Below are 24670 nucleotides of genomic sequence, written 5' to 3' on the forward strand. Positions count from 1 at the left end.
TTGGGCATAATGGCCATTCTACCGAGGATTGTTAGGGTTCAAAGTTAGAGTTCAAGAGCTTATTGATCAGAAGGTTTTATTATTCTATGAGGCGGGACCTAATGTCATAACCAACTCGTTGCCAGACCATTGTGGACAAGTTGTGAACGCATTTAATGGTGATGGTTGCTCAGATTCAGTTGCTTCTTCAGAAGAGTATCAAGGCTAGCGATATCATATTGATTCAATCATCTTTTCATTTGTAATATTTTCTTGTATGTCATTGTATTTTTCAATTGTGAACTTGTTTTGTTTTTGAATATTGATCATAATGGAATAAACGTGAATGTTTTGCTTAAATTCATTCATGTTCACTCATACTTTATTTTATCAGTATCATACTATTGTTCAAATAAAATCGAAAGAGAAGGATGAAATTGAAAATGCGCAAGATCGTTGTCTGTATGCTTTTGAATGAGAATTTGATGACGATGTAAGGCATTGTTCGATCCCTAAACACCGGATATATAAGGAAGTTAACCCCCAGTAAACCCCTTTGTGCCTTGAAGTAGGAGGTTCTTTCTTTATACACATAAAACCCTAATGTTTAACTAGGGGAAGGGTAGTCTTCAGTTAGTTTGAACTTGCGTTTAGAATTTCAGAAAGAGAATACTCCATCAAGTGATCAATCATATCATATCCCTCTCAAGAGGATGGAATCACAAATCCAGAATGGTTATCCCTTACCAAAGGAGTGAGATAGTCACAACCTGTGCAACAAATCGAGAAAGCAGTGTCACAAGATTTGCTCAAGTACAAAAAGAAAAGATAAAACAAAATAAAATAAAAAGCCTACTAAGTAAAAATCTTGAAAACAAGATTGACTTAGGCAAGAGTTAGGGTATCCCGGTTGGCGACCGACCCAAAGGATCATCCCAGGAAAAAATAAGGGTAAATAAATCAAAAGAATCAGAGGAACAATATCAAAATCCTCAGTAAGAGAAAATCTTTGTGACTACAAACAAAAGCATAAGGTGAGTGACTGTCGCTCCAAATTCTCATAGGATTCCTTAACCATCATTCCTGATATTCGAAGTCCTTTCTGAAAGATGGACGCTTGTTGTAAACTAACTGAACGTAGGATTGGAGAACATCATGAAGAATGGGCGGGTTAGAATAAGTTTTGAGCCTTATATCCTTTCTTTCTAAAACTGTGAACCAGGCCACGTTACAACCCTCGAAAGACCTAATTGAAGCAGGGTTTATTTTGAAAGCATACTATGGTAAAATCGCATTAAGTTGACTCCTAAAGATTGCTTGTCATTTGTATTGATACTGACATGGCATTCTAATCAGTGATTCATTCACTCGATGTCACAATCTTAGTGAACACGCTTGAGTTTTCAAAACTTGCATGAGCATGACATTACAATTATCATTTTTAAAATGAGCATTTTACATGCAAGCAATCATTTGACATCAAGGAAGCTTACATATTAGGAAGGTTGAACAAATTTCTGATATTCCATAACTCAGATCTCTTCAAGAGTCGTTCAATCTGGGGCAACCATGTCGAGATTCTACAAATCTCTCTCAATCAGCCGGATAGGGGCAAAAGTTACTTCAAGGCTCATATTGGGGCAAGCTACCCCAAGAGCATGAGAAGTTAATCATTCCCAAGATGCCTAATCAAGGGGATACAATTTCAAGACGTTGGGGCAAGCCAATTGAGATACTCAGACGATGAGGCTACTCCATAATGGGTAATTGGGGTAGTTGGTGAAAACATCCAGTAAATTGAGGCAAAGGAGGGCTACGCAAGTACAAGCTCTCTCCATGTTCTAGATATAATCCAGAGGTGTTATAACAACTATTGAGCTTGAAGTAGGTGTCGGAGAATCATGTCTGGATGACCATTATCCTATCCCAAAATTCCCACCGCCCTCTATATGAGCATCTGGATTAACCATTGCATAAATCATTATCATGCATAAACCATGTCGTTTCACCCATGCATATCATTCATAAATCATAACATGAAACTGTGCAGACAAGAAAGATAAAAAATCTAGTTTTGTTGACTAACCCAAAGCCCAACCTTTGCTTGGCAGACCACAAAACTCTCATTACATTACATCCACTCTCAACAGGCAAATTTTTGGATACGGTAGTATTTAATCCTCTTCTACCTTGAATACCTGAAAAGCTTCCACAATCCTTGTTGTCAGGTCCAAGAAGATTAAATAGGGGCAATTGTTGTACCCTAAAATTTGTCCTCCCTTTTTACTTTTTTATCTAACCTATAACTTGAGACCCATCTATACTCATTCATGCCTCATTCATGTGTATCCTTGTTTCATGATTAACATCTGCTAACAAGAATCATGGATTCTAGGTATATGGCTAATGAAAATCAGGGTCCTGGTTTGAAGATGGTGGTTTTCCTCATCATGTAGGTCTAAGCCCTAATTGCTTGATTCTTAGGGAATTTAACTCCTGAGGTCTATGCCATGACATTCATCTGTACACCCAACCCTAATTCTTGATCTTGAGGGATCTTGTGTTTGACTTTGTGGATATCTGACATTGACTTCTAAACCTTAATTATGGACCCATGGTCTGAGGTGTAGCATGTGGAGCTTTGTATGGTGTTTGAAACCCTAATCAAGGATAGTTGGTGCATGAGTGCCACGTTGGTTGACTTTTGAAGTTGGTATTCCTCAAAACCCCAACTCTCGATCTGGGATGTTTGTAAATCATGTGCCTCGCTTTGAGGTGTTGGAAGCCTTAACCATAGTTCACGATACTGATGTATTACTTATGTTGACTTCTCACCTGGCTTGAGATTTTTGGTTGTGGCTTGACATTGTGATCTTGACCTGACTGAAACCCTAACTCATGGTGTTATATGCCTTATCTAGAGAATGCTTTCATTCGCATTTCATTAATTGATTTCATGTTTTCATGGTCCATTTGGTCCAAGTTTCATTTCATAGTTTAATTGGTGCATTACCAAGCCTTGGTCTCATGTTTCATTGGGGTGTCAACAATCATGCCTTGATTCAAGTTATCATTCAAATTCAAGTTCCATAGGTCCATATGGTCAAGTGGCTCATGTTTCATTGATGATCCGTATATTTCCATTTTGTTCATTCACTCAAGCATGTTTAGAATGCGTTTAAGACCTTTGGTTCAAAGAGACTTTAAATTGAACTCAGATGGAAAAGTGATAATTTGGAATTCGAAATTGGTTCATTAATCATGAGTTTATTCTTCACTAAAAAGGATACATTTCATTCACAAATTGTCCATAACGTGATCATAAGAAATTACAACTTTTTGCATAAGTTGACTTTTGATCAACTGTTTACTTTTTGGGTCAACCAGTTGACCAAAGTCAATTCATAATCCTAAATTTTAAACCACTAAACCAAAGTCCATTAACTCCATTTTAATCCATTAACCTTATTTTAAACTAAATCTCATTAATCCCATTCAATTTCCATTAAGCCATAATCTCAAATTCATTTCCAATTCTCATTACATGTTCATTTCTAAACCAATACATAATCCTTCATTTAATTTCAAATTCTATTACAAACACATTCCAACTCAACCATGTACAAATTCCAATTTGTTTCCCATTACATTCATGAACCATTCAATCCAATTTTATTAATTCAAATCATTCCTAAAACATCAATATGAACCAATACAATTTCAAAAATCCATAGAAAGCATAAACCATTCTATGAACAATTTCTAACCAACTCAATTTACAATTTCATGGACTAACCATATACATTTCCAAAGTACATTTCAATTCAAGTTTCACAATGTTGCATAACCGACTTCCTTACCCAGCATATCTCTTTCCCCTCGGGTTTTATCAATGTTTTCCCTTTTCTTCTAGAATAAATAAAGTTCGATGACGACTCTGTTGTATGTTCGAGCGTGTGATACATTCAGGTATATTTCCGTTAGCTTCACCTGCAAACACAATTAGCAACTTCACAACTAACAAATTATCAAATCAGCCACTAACTAGTTGCATATATCCAACTAACAATTAACAACTTTTATTCACAATATTATCACGTTTAACAAATTCGCATAAGAGGAATTAACAGGAGCTAACGGAATTAACAGAACTGAATCCTATATATAGCTTCCCTGCAACTTTCAAAGTCACGAAATTCACTCTTCAAAAATTCTCAACATTCACTCCTCAATCCCCCAGATTCACTCCTCTTAAATCACACACTCACTTTTCATAATTTCTCAATTCGCACAACTCACTCATTAATTCACATCAATAATTCACTGCGGAATCAATCAACAACAACACACTATGGCAAAAAGTTGGAGAAGAAGAATAATAGATTGAAACTGAGGAAGGAGAAGATTTGTTGCCTATTCGTAACTACGATTTGGTGAGTTCTTGCTTCAAATTCGGTTCCATTTCTTTTCGATTCAGCGTGCGCCATGAATTGAGATTGAATGTTGGTTGTTGAACTGCAGAGATGGAAATTGATTTCGGAGCCAATTTCTTCATCATTTTTTTTCGTTTCAAAATTTGTATTCGAAAGAGAAGACGTGAGGCCGTTGAAATACAGATGAGGCGACACTTTGTGTCGAGCTTTTGGATATTCAGATTCGTTTTGAGCTCGTTTTGATGTGGATAAACCGTTTTGGCTGTTTGAAAGCCTAACTCTGTTTGGGCCTAAGGCCCAGTTGCTATGCACACTCCATGACAAATGCGCACACCCTCCCCTCATTCATTTTCATAATTTTAATTCCATTTAGCTTAATTGATTTCTTTGGATTAATTTTCAATTTTTGATTTCCTTCCACATTTTGTGCATATAACGATTAATAATTTGTTTGCTTAATCTTTTCTATCATGTGATCATTAGAAATAATTAGGTTATCATTAGAAATCATTGTGATATAATTAGAGGTTAATTAGAAATTTAGGTTGATTTATATTATTAGAATGAATTAGGATATTGGATTAGAATTTTAGAATTAATTGGATCTATTAGAATTCTAATTAGATTAATGAGGATTTAGGATTTTAGAATTAGATTAGGATTTTAGAAATAATTAGGATTTTAGAATTAATTATAAGTTTAATAATTTAATTAGATTAGATAATTAGAACTAGTTCCTTAATTGATCAATTTGTGCATATTCACTTTAGTACCCTTAGGTTTTAGATCTTGATTAATGCTCCCTTAGATTAGGACTTGTAAATCATATGGTTGTCTGATTAATCCTTTAGATTGTAATGCATATGATTCAATTCATTTCCACCTCGATTGACTGAATTGATCAAAGTTCACTTTGATTAATTAATTTTTTTGACTATGCTCAATTCCCTAAGCTTGTTCAAGTGATCAAAAGACCCTTGATAACTTGATAGGGCAAGTCTTTTGGGTTCATGTTGTATTGGATCTTAGGAGTTGTACAAGACCTCAAGATTCAAAAATCCGTTCAAATCAAGACAAGACAGACTAGACTACTATTCAAGAACAACAAAGGTGAATTCAACACTTGTCAATCATAAGACAAGGTGTGTGCCATGAGCCTTAAGCAATAGAGAAAGGGTGGGGGTGGAAAATTCCTATCCTTATTCTGAATATCTTTGGGTACGGGACGAATGACCCAGTTTCTCATTGTATTCACCTTTATTCATAGACTTAAGCACAACTTGACTAAAATTGATTTTCAAATCTTCTTTCTTCAAAAATAGCCCTTCATCATAGGAAGTTGCAAGGAAATTCAACTTCAAAACTCTTCAATTATGATGAAAATTGCACGTCATAAGCCTTAAGTAATAGATAAGGAGTGAGAGTGGAGAATTCCTATCCTCATTCTAAACATCTTTGGGTATGGGACGAATGACCCAGTTGCTCATCGTATTCGCCTCTATTCATAGATTTTAGTGCAATTTAAATCGAACAATTGACAAGCCTTTCTACACAGATGTGGGATGCAGACTGAAGATCAGATTTCAATTTTCTAGGGTTTCTTCTCTTCCCTCTTGTTTTATTTCTAAGTAAAAGTAAAACTATTTTGTGAATAAACTCAAGAACAGTTAAAAATATGATTAGGATTGTACTATACGAGCCTTAAGAAATTGAGAAGGGATGAGAGTGGAGAATTCATATCCTCATTCTGAATATCTTTGGATACAGGACGAGTGACCCAATTTCTCATCGTACTCACCTCCATTCATAGACTTTAGTATGATTCTAATCAAGACTCTCTTTTCAAAATAAAAGCAAACTCACCTCATCAAACTCAGTTTTGCCTTCAGGCTTCATTTTCAATTTAAAACCTTTTTAGAAAGGAGGGGTTACTTTTGTTCTACCGTGAACAAAGCTTAAGCCTCTATGTGTGAGCATACATGCAATGTTTAACTACTAGAGTGCGATCCGAGTACATCCATTCTATCGCAAACAAACAGACGCTTAAGTCTCTCGTGCTCGAGCCTACAAGCAAGTTGACAGTAGAACACAAACATTAATATTGTTCATAAAAATAATTAACGCATCTGTATTTTCTACCACGAACATCAAAGCTCTTATTTCCTTATTTCACTATAAGGATATGTAGGCACAATGACCCCAATCCTTGGCGAACACATTAATTATTTTTTTTTCTTTTTTCACACTTGTTTATCATTCCATTCACCCATTCACAAGTAATCTTCAAATAGTAACACCCGTCATTGCAAAGAACAATCATAACGGTTCCCGTTGAATACAACAGATGTAAGGGATGCTAATATCTTCCCTTGCATAACCGACTTCCTTACACTTTTTCTCTTCCCATGGGTTTTATCGATGTTTTCTCTTTCCTTCGGGAATAAATAAAGTTCGATGGAGACTATGTTGTATCTTTGAGTGTGCGATGCACTCAGGTATATTTCGCATAACTTCAGTTGTAAATCAATAGTGTTTAATGAGAAAACGACATAACAAAATCACTCTATGGAAACTGTTAGAATAAGAAGACAAAAAAACATAAATTTGAGTAAAAAAACAAATTACAAGAGAGCAAAGTCAACCAATATTCAAAAATAATATTCTAATAATCTATGGAATAATGAATAACTTAAAGCAAATAAAGTTGATAATTTCAACAGAAACTGTATGCTCTATTTTTTCTTGCTTGAGTTTCAGTAACTGCTTGTTTGAAAGGATTCACCATACTATCTTCTACTGATACCTTGTATATTAAAAGAAGCTTGTAGTAAAATTAGGCACTATAATGAACATCCTACAATGAACAAAAACACGTGTAAACAAACATAAAAAACATAGGTTCCATTTCACCTTCCATGAACTCTAAAAAATCAGCAATTTTAAGCATTATGATAATGTCTTTTATATCACATTTCTTTACACTAACTCATTAAAAAAAACTATGTCAACAACCGACATGACACACTGTTAATCAAACAATAAAGATACTCAATCAAACGAAGAAAAAGAACATAATCAATAAGAAATTACAATAATGGAGGAGGTAGTCTATGTACCTTAATCTAGTTTATATGTATCTGTCAAATTTTGGAAGGCGTAAAGGATGCTCTAACATGATTCTCTCTGCAAACAAAGTACATGCATATCAATTGAAGTTGAAGAAAAGCTAGACAATGTAATGTAATAGAAAAGTTGATTGTTTAACAATTGCATTTCTCTGAATGTGACTTGTTGTTTCTCCTGTGAGAAAAAAACCATAAGATAATTAAATTCAGAAAAAGTAGTAGTAAAATTACATAAAAATGAAACACCAAATCATGTTTCAAAAGAAGAATCAAAATGAAGTAAACATTACTCAATCGACTGACTCCATCAAAAATAGAGAATCTCAAGGAGGGGAAAAGAAAGATTGAAAACAAAAAGATAAACGAAATAAATATTACCGAAACTAAAGAAAATATTAAACCTGAAAAAATCCATAAGATCGAAGATCTACTTTTACCTCAATTTCCCCAAATTCAACATCATATTCCATTTTGTTCTTCCGAACCTCGGTGTCATATATTAATAATGAAGATAGTTGAACAATAGAAAACTTAGACAAATCTCAAATGACACCAAAAAGAACAGTAAATCAGAATGCTTTTTGACTAATTTATTTTTAAACCATAGAAAAATCCAGAAGCCGCATAATAGACATTATGCTCAAAAGATAGAAAATGAAAAAGCAGCGGATGAACACGAGATTGGTTATATATACAACCCATGTGTCAGATTTCACTTAATCCAATTTATATCACTACAAGAATAACTTTGTGCAGCCACGTGATTTAGTGACGTGAAATGCACGTGGCAAAAAATGCCAATTACGACGTGAATTTCACGTGGCTAAAAGAAAAATATAATAAAAAAATGGAATGACAACTTTTCAGGTTGGGGGGAAATGAAAATAATTAAAATTTGGTAGTGACATGCAGATCACGTCGCTATTTTAAATTTAAAATTCAAATAATGTTTTGTGAAATGTAATTCACGTCGCAACTAGTGACGTGCTGATCACGTGGGTACATGTGGGTACAGATGACCGTTGAAGGCTTTGTGGCGTGTAAATCACGTCGCAAATAGCGACGTGCTGATCACGTGGGTACATGTGACCGTTGAATGGTTTGTGGCGTGTAAATCACGTCGCAAATAGCGACGTGTTTACCACGTGGGAACATTTCCTTTACCTTCCCTCTTCTCTCCCTCTTCCCTTCACCGTTTCATTCTTCTTCTTCTTCGTTTCCTCTTCCCTTCCACCTTCTGCAGACCCATTTCTCTCCCTAAACCCATTTTCCCCTTCAACCCATTTCTCTCCTTCAAGCTTCAAGCTTCAAATCCATTTCTCTCCTTAAAGGTAAATACTTTTATTATTTCAACTTAAACCCATTTCTGTTTAATATATATGAATTTTATTTTAATTATTGTATTTTTTTTTTAAGAAATAGCTAAGAGTGAATTATTCATTCAAGAATTTGGAGCAAACAGATTCAAAGTCTTCATCAAGGTATATTCAAAATTGTGAAATTTAATTTTTTTTTTTAATTATTTTCAGATTAGTTAAATGTATTGAGTTTGGACTGGATTATGTGTTGTACTTATTATGTATTAAAATCGAATTTGTTTGGACTGGATTTTGTTTTTGTGCACATTATGTATTAAAATAGAATTTGTTTAGAAATTTAATGTATTATATATTTAGAATTTGTTTAGAATTTGTTTATAAAACATATACCCTAATGTATTATTAAAACAGAATTTGTTTAGAATTTGTTTAGAAATATAATATATAATAGTTTTAAAAAAACAGAATATTTAATGTATTATATATTTAATGTATTATACAAAAAAAACAGAATATTTTATGTATTAAATTTTTATAGTTTAGAAATAGATTTTATATAATATACTATTAATACCAATACTATCCTCTCTATTAATACCCTATTTATAAAATCATTTTTAATTATTTCTAGAGAAATTATAAATTTCAAAAGAAAATCATGTCAAGCTTGGAAATATTAAAACTTTGATATTACTTTGTTTAGAAACTATTTAATGCCTTTATATATGTGCACATTATATTTTTTAGAAATATAATATATAATTTTTTTTAAACAAAATATTAAAACAGAATAATATTTATAAAAAAAAAACGAAATATTTTGTTTATTAGAAAAAGTAATATGAATCATGTCTAAAAATAGAAGTTGTATTATTATTTAGATAATATGGTTAGTTTAAAAAATATAATAGATTAGTGTTTTGAGTAAAAATTGATAAGTGTGTATATATATTATTTAGATAACTAAATAAATAGAAGTTGTATTATTAATATTATGTTTAAAATAATGTATAGAAAAACAAAACATTAATTTCATATATATTAGGGTATATGTCTAAAATGTTTTTTTTTAAATAACACATATTAGGGTATATGTTTTATAAATATATGTTTAGTTTAAACAATAAAGTATGTAATAGTTATATTATATATTTATTAATAGTATAATATAATTTTTTTAAATTGTACGTAATAATTAGTTGGATGTACGATAGAACGATTTTTAAATTGGACGATAGAGGAATATCACTTTTGAAATTAAAATAGTAACGATTTTGTAAATGTGCAGTATGGAATATTTTCATTACTATCGTAGTTGGATGTACGATAGAACGTATCCAGGAAGACGTGGACTTAAACCGAACTTTGAGGAAGGAGTTAAAGGGTTTATCACATGGGCTTTCGCTCAAGAATGTTGTCTAAGCGAAGGAGGAGTAAGATGTCCTTGTCTAAAATGTGAATGTAGACCTATAATTAGTGACCCGGAGGAAGTAGAACGTCATTTGAAGAGAAGGGGTTTCATTAAAAATTACTGGGTTTGGACATATAATGGAGAACAGTTGCCGAGTAATGTACAAAGGACTACGACTACACATGCTTCTAGCAGTCGATCACATATGGAACACCGGGAAGAATTTAGTTTGATCAGTGACATGGTTGGCGATGCTTTTGGGGTTAACGTGACCTATGATGAACCTCAAGACTTCGATCAGGAAGAGTTGCCGAATGAGGAAGCTCAAAAATTTTATCAATTGTTGCAAGAAATGAATACGCCGTTGTTTGAAGGGTCGTCAGACTCAAAATTATCGATGTGTGTGAGATTATTGGCCGCCAAGTCCAATTGGAATGTTCCTGACCAGTGTTTGGAATTCTTTGCAAAAATGATGTTGGACGCAACTCCTACGAAAGACAACCTTCCCACAAGTTTTTATGATGCAAAGAGGTTGGTGTCGAAATTGGGTTTAGAGGTAAGAAAGATTGACTGTTGCACTAATGGTTGCATGTTGTTTTACGATAATGAGTTTGGTACTAATGATGGATCGTTGGAGGAATGTAAGTTTTGTAAGAGTCCGAGATACAAAGTTCGCAGTAAAGCCATTAACCGTAAGCAAAAACATGTGGCAGTGAAGTCCATGTTTTATCTGCCGATCATACCAAGGTTAAAAAGAATGTTTGCTTCAATGCATAGTGCAAGTCAAATGACATGGCATCATACAAACCAAACAAGTTCGGGCACAATGCGACATCCATCTGATGGTGCGGCATGGAAGCACTTCGATATGATACATCCTGATTTTGCAGCAGAACCTAGAAATGTCAGACTTGGACTATGCTCTGATGGTTTTACTCCATATGTCCAAGCGTCTGGAAGTGGATATTCTTGTTGGCCAGTTATTGTTACCCCTTACAACCTCCCTCCTGAGATGTGCATGACAAAACCATACATGTTTTTGACTTGCCTCATTCCAGGTCCAAAGAGTCCAAAAGCTGGAATAGATGTGTATTTACAACCTTTAATTGATGATTTGAAGAGGTTATGGATTGGAGAATGGACTTATGATATATCTTGCAAACAAAACTTTACTATGCGAGCAGCCTTGATGTGGACTATAAACGACTTTCCCGCATATGGCATGTTGTCCGGTTGGGGGACACATGGAAAAATGGGATGCCCGCATTGCATGGAACACTCTCATGCGTTCACGTTGGAAAAAGGGGGGAAAAGTTCGTGGTTTGACTGTCACCGCAGATTCCTACCGAAAGATCATGTCTTTCGAATAAATAAGAATGACTTCAAAAAAGGCATAAGAGTAACAGACTTGCCTCCCCCTCGTTTCTCACCCGGTGAAGTATGGAACCGAGTTAGTGAACTGCCAAAATTCACAGATTATGGTAAAGCTTGCAGAATTGAAGGATATGGGGATACACATAACTGGACAAAAAGAAGTATTTTTTGGGATCTCCCGTATTGGAAAGATAATTTGTTGCGACATAATCTTGATGTTATGCATATTGAGAAGAATTTTTTTGATAACGTGTTTAACACAGTGATGGATGTTCAAGGTAAAACAAAGGATAATGAGAAGGCTAGAAAGGACATGGAGATTTTGTGTAATCGAAAGGAGTTGGAGTTGAAGGTTAAACCGAATGGGAAGTTACTAAAACCCAAGGCTAATTACAGTCTAACTTCCGAAGAAGCTAAAGCGATTTGTCGATGGTTAAACGAATTGAGAATGCCTGATGGTTATGCGTCAAATTTAGCAAGGTGTGCTGACTCTAGCACCGGAAAGTTGCATGGAATGAAAAGCCATGATTGCCATGTTTTCATGGAACGATTGCTTCCAATTGCGTTCTCTTCACTACCTAAACATGTGCTTAATCCACTCACTGAAATTAGTCAATTTTTTAGAGATATCTGTGCATCAAAATTAAGAGTGGATGACATCGTTAAGTTGGACAAAAATATTCCAGTTATTCTCTGTAAGTTGGAACAAGTGTTTCCGCCTGGTTTTTTTGACTCTATGGAACATCTACCTGTGCATCTTGCATATGAAGCTTATCTTGGAGGCCCTGTTCAATATAGGTGGATGTATCCGTTTGAAAGATTCATGGGTGATTCGAAGAGATCCGTGAAAAATAAAGCTAAAGTTGAAGGATCTATATGTGCACATTATTTGCATCGGGAAACATCACATTTTTGCAGTCATTATTTCAATCACTTGATGTTAACTCCAAGAATCATAAGGAATGAATTTAACATTAATGAAAAAAGTAAATTTACCTTATCAGTCTTCGGTATTCCCGGTCGTCCATCTGGTAAGAAGAATGTACATTGGCTGACTCAAAAAGAATTGCTAGCAGCACATGTTCATGTCTTGATTAACTGCGTTGAAGTTAAACCATATCTTGAGTAAGTATACCCACCTATTTAACTTTATTGTTTAAATATGTCAAACTTTTTACTCAAACTTATATTGATATTCTTTGTAGGGCATTCAATACCTCCTACTTTCAAAGCACCGGTGAACATCCGAATACTAGTGACACACATGCTTATTTTCCAGCATGGTTCAAAGAGCAGTTGTCATGCGCTGTTGCACCTACTCAAGAAATAATCCATTTGAGAAACTTGTCTAGAGGCCCTGTTCAAAGTGCAAATGAATGGCACACTTACTTTGTGAACGGATATAAATTTCACACTAAAACATGGACAGAAGGGAAAAAAACCATAAACAGTGGTGTGTTCGTGAAAGGAGTTACAGATGGTGGTGAAGACGACTTCTATGGCACAATAACACATATTTACGAGTTGGTATACAATTACTTGGACTGCGAAAATAAAGTTGTCTTGTTCTATTGTGATTGGTATGATATATCTGCTAGAGGCACAAAAATAGATAAGAAATATAACACAGTTGAGATTCGTATGGATCGAAGGTACAAAGAGTATGACCCTTTTATAATGTCACATATTGTTAGGCAAGTTTATTATGTTCCTTATCCTTCAACTCAGCCACGTAAACGAGGATGGTGTGTTGTAATCAAAACAAAACCATTGGGTCATATCGAAGCCGATGATGTAGTAGTCGAAGATGTCGCTTACCAAGATGATGAAACTTCTCAAGTTAATGATGTGATTGAAGTTGAACAAATTACAAGTTTGTGTGATACAGTGGTTGAGGGCCATCAAGTTGATGCATCCACATTGTTGACAGAAAATGATGTGGATGAAGAATGTGAAGAGTTTGTATCCGAGGATAGTATCAGAACAGATGAAGACTTTGAATAGATAGTATGATGTATTGTTACTTAATGTACTGTGTAATGTTACTTAATGTACTGTGTAATGTTACTTAATGTAGGATGTATTACATGTGTTTATTGATTGTAGATAAAATGCCGCCCCGAACCGATAGGGGTAAGGGTCAGCAGCGCCCGAGGATAAGGGTATGTGAGGCTCCTCAGTCGGCCGTATGTCCTCCCCCACAGAGTCAGGTAGAGCCCATGTCTACGACCTCTCAACATTTTATGCCACTGCAGTCATCTATGGGGTATCCTCCCCCACAGACTCAGGTAGATCCCATGACCATGGGTTCACAGCCTTTTCTCTCGCTACTATCATCCCATGGTTATCCTATGGCCCAACTTGGGAACCCATCCTTTATTAGCCCATCTGGGAACCCATCATTTATTAGCCCATCTGGGAACCCATCCTTTATTAGCCCATCTGGGACTTCATCATACCATCAGACTGGGGGATCTAGTTTTCCTCATCCCTCACAGGTACCCCCACCCTTCATGCAGTCTGGGATCTTTCCAGATCCCACACAGGTACCTCTGTCGTCCCAGCATCCCACAAACACACCATCATCATCCACGCATCATGGGGGATCTCGCACCCCACACCCACCACGTGCCACAGATATACCCGTGCCTGAGGAGCAGGAGGAGCAGGATGACCATGTTTTAGAGCAACCAACTGCAAATCCCACAGAGTATGAGATGATTGATGGCAGATATTTTATTGAGCCATGTGGAAAATCGTAAGTATCTAATTTATAAATTTTATTTAGTATACATGTTTCCATGTTTCCATGTTTATAATTAACACTTATTCAAATTGTTGTTTAGTTTCTCTCCGAGTAGGCCAGCTGCACAGTGTGTAAAACATGTGATTCAACAAATGTATAAAAAAGCTTGGAAGTCATTCAAAGAACTTTCCAAGGATGAGAAAGATGAATGGTTTGATAAATTTAAGGTAAAATAAATTTTATTGTTGTTATTTTAATTAGTTATTTTATTGTAATATATTATCTAACACTTATCTAACAATTTTTTTGAATGTCATACAACATTGTAGGAAAAGTGTACGTGGAATGTAATGGATGAATATATGATTAGAAAAAATTATCGGGGAAGAACATCTGTCCGACTTTCTGACATGCTTAGGCGTGTCAGACTTGATTGGGAAGAACGAAATATTCGTCCCAACTGGATAGGCAAGGAAGTATTTGACGAACTTCTTGCCTATTGGGCTACCGATAATTTTAAAGCTAAATCTCAAAAAGCAAAAGACATGAGAGCATCCGAAAGGGGGGGTTGCCTTAATGCTACAGGAAGTATAAGCATTGGAGAACATGCAAAACGAATGGTAAAAATTATAACTACGGTTTAAAATTATATTTTGATTTATTATGTGTTTAATTAAATTTATTTATATTAATCAGACACAGGCACAAGGAAGACCCCCCCCGACTTAATGAGTTGTTTGTGAAGACCCGTACAAAAAAATCGGGGGATTTGGTTGATGATCGGTCGAGAAGAACTATAGTAAGTTGTTTCTATTTTATTTTTTTTTTGTTAAAATTCTATCAATTTTGTGACGTGAATTTCACGTGGTAATAATGTTTGTGGCATGAATTTCATGTGGCAACAATATATGTGGGATTCTTTTCATGTCACAACTGTATCTAATTATTTTATTTGTTGTATGTGTAGGAGGAGTATCAAAGATTGCTCACACAATTTCTAGTTGAAAATCCTCAATATACACCTGTTGGTTCTAATCCGCTTGATCCACGCGTGGATATGTATATCTGGAGCTTAGTCACTGGAGGGAAGGGACGTAATGGGTGTTTTTTTGGTGTTGGTCCTTTGGCTGGCAACTACAGAACCGGAGATAGAACTTTATTTGATAGAGTTGCAAGTGGGGAAGGAACGTCCCGTCCAACACAATTGACACCTGAAATGATGGAAACGGTGAGGCAACTGGCTCTAACAGAGGCTAGACGAGAGACGGCGGAGCGTGAGGCGGCGTTAAAGGCCGAATTAGAGGAAATGAAAAAAAGACAACACGATATGGAGGAGCAAATGAGACAATTTATGCAGTCCATGAGTAGAAATCAAAATCAAAGAACAAGTGAAGACGATGTAGATGACGACGAATTTGATGTGTAATATTTATTTAGTTTTAAATATTAATTTTTGTATAAATAATTACTTTGCTATTTTTATAATACATTTTCATATGTGTAATTTTAATTTAAAAATATTTCACTTAATTATTAATTATTCTATATTTTATTATTTATTAATTATTTTATCTTTTATTAATAATATAATTTAATAATAACAATATATTTTATCTTTTATTTTAATTTTGTTTTTAAGTTGTGAAGTGTAAATCACGTGGGTAATTTGCCACGTGATTTTCATGTGGCAACATACCATCCATTTTCAAATGTTGTGACGTGATATTCATGTGGCAAAGTTGTGTCATGAATATCACGTGGCAAAGTTTAAGCGCAGAAGGAAGTAAATTTTAAATGTTGCGACGTGATTTGCCTTTGGCAAATTAGCGACGTGTTTATCACGTCACAAAAAGTTGCCACACGCGTTCCAGCGACGTGAATCAACACGTCGCTATTTTTGACTAGTGAAGTGATTTTCACCTTTGCCACGTGATAATCATGTGGCAGGGGGGAGTTTTTCTTGTAGTGTATGTATCTAACCAAGCAACTGAAAGTATACACAACCCATGTGTCAGATTTCACTTAAATTACTTTATAACTTTAAAATCCATAGATTAACAAACAAAGATTCAAATAAAAGTGAATTCTCACCGAAGATGTGCCTCCAACAGCAACCATTTGTCTTACAACACCGAACATGATTACTTACTCTAAAATTCAAGCATAATTTTACAATTTAAAAATCAAAATTTCATCAACAACACTATAAATCCAGTAATAGATCAATTTCGTTTCAAGAAACAACAATAATAAATTAAAATTTCCAGATATTGTGATGTAGGGATTAAAAGTTATGAGATTGGAAGAGAGATGAATGGAGATGAAAGGAAAAGGGATTCGAGAGGTTCACCCGAGTGAAAATTGTACCTTTATAAGCCTATTGAAAACGTTTCGGATGCTTCATAACTATTGCATATGTTTCATATTTATATTGGTTTGATTGAAGCATTATAGTGCACCTAGGTATATGGAACTGTATTTTTGATAGGTGCTGAAAGTTGGTTCACAAATTTACATTAAATATGCAATTTTATTAATTGAATAATATTAATAATTGACAATGACAAATTAAAGTTAAGGTATGAAATACTCCATTGTATTAGATTTAATTTGAGTAATTAAGAAAATTGGACGGGTATCTATTTTCTTATTATTATATTATTACAGTAGACTACCTAGACTGCTTTTGAATATGCCTAAACCTCATGTAAAAATGATAATTATGCATACTTTGTAATAAATGTATTTTTTTCTTCTGATGAAAATGAAAAGATGATAATTATGACCATGCAGTACTAAGATTTCAAATTAAAACCATGTCCAACACCGATACACCCATACTTATATATGAATTCAATTATGTTATTTTCTTCAACTACTATGAGTGTCAACGCATAAATGACAAGTTCAGGTCTATGTTGGTCGTTCATATCCAACCACAGGAATGAGTTCTTTAGTAGCCTCTTTTGGATCTTCTTCTACATGCAGTCTACATTACTTGGATAAGGAAGTTGCAGAGGCATGTGAATTGATATTATGCCAATGCAAAATAGATGTTAAATTGAAACAGAAATATATTGGAATTATATTTGAGCTATAATAATAAAATCCAAAAGAAAGTACATTGCATTATTGCATGGTCATCAAGTGCACTCTTCGTTGAATTGGTGAACTCTATATTACAAGTTTAAGAATTTAATTAGATTAGATAATTAGAACTAATTCCCTAATTGATCAATTTGTGCATATTGACTTTAGGACCCTTAGGTTTTAGATCTTGATTAATGCTCCCTTAGATTAGGACTAGTAAATCATATGGTTGTCTGATTAATCCTTTAGATTGTTGTGTATATGATTCAATTCATTTCCACCTCGATTGACTGAATTGATCAAAGTTCACTTTGATCAATTATTTTTTTTGACTATGCTCAATTCCCCAAGCTTGTTCAAGTGATCAAAAGACCCTTGATCACTTGATAGGACAAGTCCTTTGGGTTCATACTGTACTGGATATACTGGAGCTCAGAAGTTGTACAAGACCTCAAGATTCAAAAATTCGTCCAAATCAATACAAGACAGACTAGACTACTATTCAAGAACAACAAAGGTGAACTCAACACTTGTCAATCATAAGACAAGTTGTGTGCCATGAACCTTAAGCAATAGAGAAGGGGTGGGAGTGAAAAATTCCTATCCTCATTCTGAATATCTTTGGGTACGGGACGAATGACCCAGTTTCTCATTGTATTCACCTTTATTCATAGGCTTCAACACAACTTGACTAAAATTGATTTTCAAATCTTCTTTCTTCAAAAATATCCATTCATCACAGGAAGCTGCAAGGAAATTCAACATGAAAATTACACGTCATGAGCCTTAAGTAATAGATAAGGAGTGAGAGTGGAGAATTCCTATCCTCATTCCAAACATCTTTGGGTATGGGACGAATGACCTAATTGATCATCGTATTTTCCTCTATTCATAGATTTTAGTGCAATTTAAATCGAACAATTGACAAGCCTTTCTACACAGATGTAGGATGCAGACTGGAAATCAGATTTTAACTTTCTAGGGTTTCTTCTCTTCCCTCTTGTTTTATTTCTTAGTAAAAGTAAAACAATTTTGTGAATAAACCGAAGAATAATTAAAAATATGATTAGGATTGTATGATACGAGCCTTAAGCAATTGAGAAGGGATGAAAGTGGGGAGTTTATATCCTCATTCTGAATATCTTTGGGTACGGGACGGGTGACCCAGTTGCTCATCGTATTCACCTCCATTCATAGACTTTAGTATGATTCTAATCAAGACTCTCTTTTCAAAATAAAAGCAAACTCATCTCATCAAACTCAATTTTTCCTTCGGGCTTCATTTTCAATTTAAAACATTTTCAGAAAGGACGGGTTACTTCTGTTCTATCGTGAACAAAGCTTAAGCCTTCATGTGTGAGCATACATGCAATGTTTAACGACTTGAGTACGACCCGAGTACATCCATTATATCGCAAACAAACATACGCTTAAGTCTCTCGTGGTCGAGCCTACAAGCAAGTTGACAATAGGACACGAACATTAATATTGTTCATAAAAACAACTAACGCATCTGTATTTTCTACGACGAACATCAGAGCTTTTATTTCCTTATTGCACTAGAAGGACATGTAGGCACAAGGACCCCAATCCTTGGCAAGCACATTAATTTTTTTAGTCCTTTTTTCACACTTGTTTATCATTTCTTTCACCTTTTCGCGAGTAATCCTCAGATAGTAACACTCGTCCTTGCAAAGAACAATCGTAACGGTTCTCGTTGAGTACAACTGATATGAGGGATGCTAATACCTTTCCCTTGCATAATCGACTTCCTTACCCTTTTTCTCTTTCCATGTGTTTTATCAATGTTTTCCTTTCCTTCGCGAATAAATAAAGTTCGATGGCGACTCTGTTGTATCTTTAAATGTGCGATGCACTCAGGTATATTTCACGTGGCTTCAGTTGTAAATTAATAATGTTTAATGAGAAAACGACATAACAAAATTACTCTATGGAAACTGTTAGAATAAGAAGACAAAAAACCATAAATTTGAGTAAAAAAAATAAATAAAAAGAGAGCAAAGTCAACCAATATTCAAAAATAATATTCTAAAAATATATGGAAGAATGTATAATCCAAAGCAAATAAAGTTAATAATTTCAACAGAAACTGTATGCTCTGTTTTTTCTTGCTTGAGTTTCAGTAACTGCTTATTTGAAAGGATTCACCATACTCTCTGCTACTGATACATTGTATATTAGAAGAAGTTTGAAGTAAACTTAAGCACTATAATGAACATCCTACATTGAACAAAAACACGTGTAAACAAACATAAAAAATATAGGTTCCATTTCACCTTCCATGAACTCTAAAAAAGCAGCAATTTTAAGCAATATGATAATGTCTTTTATATCACATTTATGTACACATACTCATTCAAAAAAAAATCTATATCAACAATCGACATGATAGACTGCTAATCAAACAATAAAGATACTCAATCAAACGAAGAGAAAGAACATAATCAATAAGAAAATACAATAATGGAGGAGGTAGTCTATGTACCTTAATCTAGTTTATATGTATCTGTCAAATTTTGGAAGGCGTGAAGGATGCTCTAACATGATTCTCTACAAACAAAATACATGCATATCAATTGAAGTTGAAGAAAAGCTAGACAATGTAATGTAATAGAAAAGTTGATTATTTAACAATTGCATTTCTCTAAATGTGACTGGTTGTTTCTCCTGTGAGAAAAAAACCATAAGTTAATTAAAATCAGAAAAAAATAGTAGTAATAATACATAAAAATGAAATACCTAATCATGTTTCAAAAGAAGAATCAAAATGAAGTAAATATTACTCCATCGACCGACTCCGTCAAAAATAGAGAATCTCAAGGAGGTAAAAAGAAAGATTGAAAACGAAAAGATAAACGAAATAAATCTTACCGAAACTAAAGAAAATATTAAACCTGAAAAAATCCATCAGATCGAAGATCTACTTTTATCTCAATTTCCCCGGATTCAACATCATATTCTATTTAGTTCTTTCGAACCTCAGTATCATCTATTAATAATGAAGATAGTTGACAACAACAGAAAACTTAGACACACCAAAAAGAACCGTTAATCAGAATGATTTTTGACTAATTTATTTTTAAACCATAGAAAAAATCAAGAAGCCGCATAATAGACATTATGCTCAAAAGATAGAAAATGAAAAAGCAGCGGATGAACACGAGATTGGTTATATATACAACCCATGTGTCAGATTTCACTTAATCCAGTTTATATGTATCTAATCAAGCATCTGAAAGTATACACAACCCATGTGTCAGATTTCACTTAAATTACTTTATAACTTCAAAATCCATAGATTAACAAACAAAGATTCAAATAAAATTGAATTCTCACCCAAGATGTGCCCCCAACAGCAACCATTTGTCTTACAACATCGAACCTGATTACTTACTCTAAAATTCAAACCTAATTTTACAATTTAAAAATCAAAATTTCATCAACAACACTATAAATTGAGTAAAAGATCAGTTTCGTTTCAAAAAACAGCAATAATAAATTAAAATTTACAGATATTGTGATGTAGGGATTAAAAGTTATAAGATTGGAAGAGAAATGAGCGAAGATGAAAGAAAAAGGGATTCGAGAGATTCACCAGAGTGAAAAATGTACCTTTACAAGTCTATTGAAAACGTTTCAGATGCTTCATAACTATTGCATATGTTTCATATTTATAGTGGTTTGATTCATATTCCAATGAAACATTATAGCGCAATTTGGTATATGAAAATGTATTTTTGATAGGTGCAGAGCGTGAAAGTTGGTTCACAAATTTACATTAAATATGTAATTTTATTAATTAATTAAGGTATGAAATACTCCATAGTATTAGATTTAATTTGAGTAATTAAGAAAATTGGGTGGGTATCTATTTTTTTATTATTATATTATTACAGTAGACTACCTAGACTGCTTTTGAATATGCCTAAACCTCATGTAAAAATGATAATTATGCATACTTTGTAATAAATGTATTTTTTTTCTTCTGATGAACCATGCAGCACTAAGATTTCAAATTAAAACCATGTCCAACACCGATACACCCATACTTTATTTGAATTCAATTATTTTATTTTCTTCAACTACTATGAGTGTCAACGTATCAATGACAAGTTCAGGTATATGTTGGTCGTTCTTTAGTAGCCTCTTTTGGATCTTCTTCTACATGCAGTCTACATTACTTGGATAAGGAAGTTGCAAGAGGCATGTGAATTGATATTATGCCAATGCAAAATAGATGTTAAATTGAATCAGAAATATATTGGAATTATATTTGAGCTATAATAATAAAATCCAAAAGAAAGTACATTGCATTATTGCATGGTCATCAAGTGCACTCTTCGTTGAATCTAAGTTTTAAAAAAGAACAGCTTACATGCAGGAGAGGTCCTTGAACAGGATAATAAATCATCTAAAAAATGGACGCTCTCCGTTGATTTTAGGGCAACAGGATGGTAAATGGTCATAACCTGTAAATATCTCGCATTCTGCAAAATATATGTTGCGAATCGGAAATCAGCTTCGATAGCTTCATAGTCTCTAATGTTACACGTTATTAGATGAGACAAAAGACATTGAGGAACATGATATGGATATTTCCAATCCTCTTTGGTTGGTGCACTCTTTGCCTGTCAATCAGAGACGAAATAGGATATGTAAAGAAAAGAAGAATTAACAAAAACCAATAACTCTCCATGGATGTAAAGAAACAAACCTTTATAATGTAAAGAGATTGAAGTTTGGGACAATTTTGGAGCATTTTGACTAACTCGTCCCAGTCATGAATTTGGGTATTATTACTCCAACATAGATTAAGTACGGTTAAGTTTTCAAATACTGGAAAATCTTTGTAAAATGAATTGGTTTCTTTACTAATAAGATCATGCCCTAACTGCACAACACAAAAACATAGATACATACATATAAATTGATAATCTTTTCAATAACTAAAATGGAAATATATATATATATATTGGATGAGATATCATACCCCTGATACATTTAGATGTTGGACATTATATACAGCTTTAAATGGAACCTCGAATAAAACGATGCCGGCTATGATCAACTTGGACAAGGGTTTAAAATACCCTTTTGCTGTAGCCCTGTCATTTACTTTAACAAACATGGTACTCAATCTCTCCAAAACGGGACACCCTGAAAGAAGTTTCATGAAATGGTCTATGTGATGAAAACGAACATCATTCAGACAGAGGCTTTTGAGCGAAGGAAGATCAACAGAAGAATCAAATAAAGTGTCTGGTTGTATTTTGACTAATGTCAGGCTAACGAGTGTTTTGAAACAGAAAATGGTAGGGGATAAAGGGACATCTAACAAGTATAGATAGATACGAAGGACACGGCGTAGTTTAGCTGCTTCAATCCATTTGTCGAAAGTGAAACGGTCAGTCTTGGCATCCCATTGTTGTGAGCGACAATTGATAGAAAAGGATTTGAGGGGAAGGTGCTGAGAGTGTGGGGAGAACATAAATGCGTCCACGAATCTGACCAAGTGAATCTTGTTCTCTGCGCTGTTGACGATTATATCGTCGATGTGTAAAGCTGAGCGTGAGTGGCATATAGGAATCCACTTCTTGGAAAGAAGAATGGTTTTGAAAGCATGTTTGGTTGGGAGAAAAGAGAGAATGTGAGATAGTATCTCGTCTGGTAAGTCATGGATGGACGACTCTGATTGCGGCCTTTTTTTGGAATGAGGCGGATGAGGAAGAAGGTTTTCCATGACCTAGCTTCCCTTCCCTGTTCAAGAAACCAAATAAGAGGAAGTGAAATCACTAAATACAACCCTAGTCAAGTGGTTCCGTATCCGCAGAATAACGGCCACATCACACCAAGAAAACTCTAACTTCACCATCCACGTGTCTCACTTCAAGTTTAAAAAACAGTTTTAAAATTTTTAAAAATTGAAAAATAAAAAATTTATTTGATACATTCGTTTCTCAAAATTATTTCTAAAAACACTTTTAAAATTCAGTGTTTTAAAATCTAAAAAACTGAAACTATCAAAATATGTTTTCCTTTTCAATTTTCAGTTTTACTTTTCAATTTTCAATTGAGATAAGTTGAAAAAAAATATTATTTCATTAATCACGATATAGTAATTACTTGCAATATTTTTTAATTACAATATTTCACTCTCAATCTATTGTTAATCTTTATTTATTGTTAATGAAAATGAAAATTCTCACTCTCAATTATTCTCTCTCTAATTAATCCTCTTAATTGTATACTTTTATATATTAAGTGAATTATATATATTATATATATATATATATATATATATATATATATATATATATATATATATATATATATATATATATATATATATATATATATATATATATATATATATATTCAAACCAACACTCAAATATAATTTTTATACATTAAGTGAATTGTATATTTTATCATTAATTATTAAAAATATTTTAATGAACTTAAATATATATTAGCTGAATTTTTATATTTTCAAAAAATATATCACAATTACTTTTATTTAGTAAAACAGATTTTTTAAATATAGATTATCAAATAAGTTATATTGTTCTATTTCAATTTTTTTTTTACAAATTATACTATCAAACATATTTTTTCACTTTTTAATTTTTAAAGCAGCTTTCAAAAATTGAATTATCAAATGAATTCTTTTTATTTTTTTCTTAAAAATAAATTTGCAAAATAGATTTGTAAAACAGATGGTAAAAATTAAAATTGAGAAGAGATTCAAACAGGCTCTTACTCTCTCGTTTCCTTTTCGAGGAATGTAGCTTCTCATTTGAAGAGGCATATTTTCACAAAATAAATGCGTCCAAGAATCTGACCAAGTGAATCTTGTTCTCTGCGCTGTTGACGATTATATCGTCGATGTGTAAAGCTGAGCGTGAGTGGCATATAGGAATCCACTTCTTGGAAAGAAGAATGGTTTTGAAAGCATGTTTGGTTGGGAGAAAAGAGAGAATGTGAGATAGTATCTCGTCTGGTAAGTCATGGATGGACGACTCTGATTGCGGCCTTTTTTTGGAATGAGGCGGATGAGGAAGAAGGTTTTCCATGACCTAGCTTCCCTTCCCTGTTCAAGAAACCAAATAAGAGGAAGTGAAATCACTAAATACAACCCTAGTCAAGTGGTTCCGTATCCGCAGAATAACGGC

General features: G+C 33.7%; 1 protein-coding gene across 1 annotated transcript; it reads right to left on the reverse strand.

Annotated features, from left to right (window-relative positions):
* Positions 1-19697: 19697 nt before the first annotated feature.
* Positions 19698-23238, reverse strand: LOC127123383 (F-box/LRR-repeat protein At3g59200). The gene is made up of 5 exons (XM_051053603.1): positions 22489-23238; positions 22264-22389; positions 21968-22126; positions 20064-20165; positions 19698-19718 (listed from the first exon to the last, which is right to left on the reverse strand). Exons 1-5 carry the CDS (start codon positions 23236-23238, stop codon positions 19698-19700), a joined length of 1158 nt encoding a protein of 385 aa, XP_050909560.1.
* Positions 23239-24670: the final 1432 nt, after the last annotated feature.

Source organism: Lathyrus oleraceus, chromosome 2 (genome assembly GCF_024323335.1).
Source record: "Lathyrus oleraceus cultivar Zhongwan6 chromosome 2, CAAS_Psat_ZW6_1.0, whole genome shotgun sequence".
NCBI lineage: Eukaryota > Viridiplantae > Streptophyta > Magnoliopsida > Fabales > Fabaceae > Lathyrus > Lathyrus oleraceus.

Coding starts and splice junctions, on each gene's coding strand:
- LOC127123383 (XM_051053603.1), bottom strand. CDS start 23,238: ATGGAAAACCTTCTTCCTCATCCGCCTCATTCCAAAAAAAGGCCGCAA. Junction 22,390..22,488: donor AACATCTAAATGTATCAGGG/GTATGATATCTC, acceptor TGTGTTGTGCAG/TTAGGGCATGATCTTATTAG. Junction 20,166..21,967: donor AGAATGCGAGATATTTACAG/GTTATGACCATT, acceptor TTTTTCTCACAG/GAGAAACAACCAGTCACATT.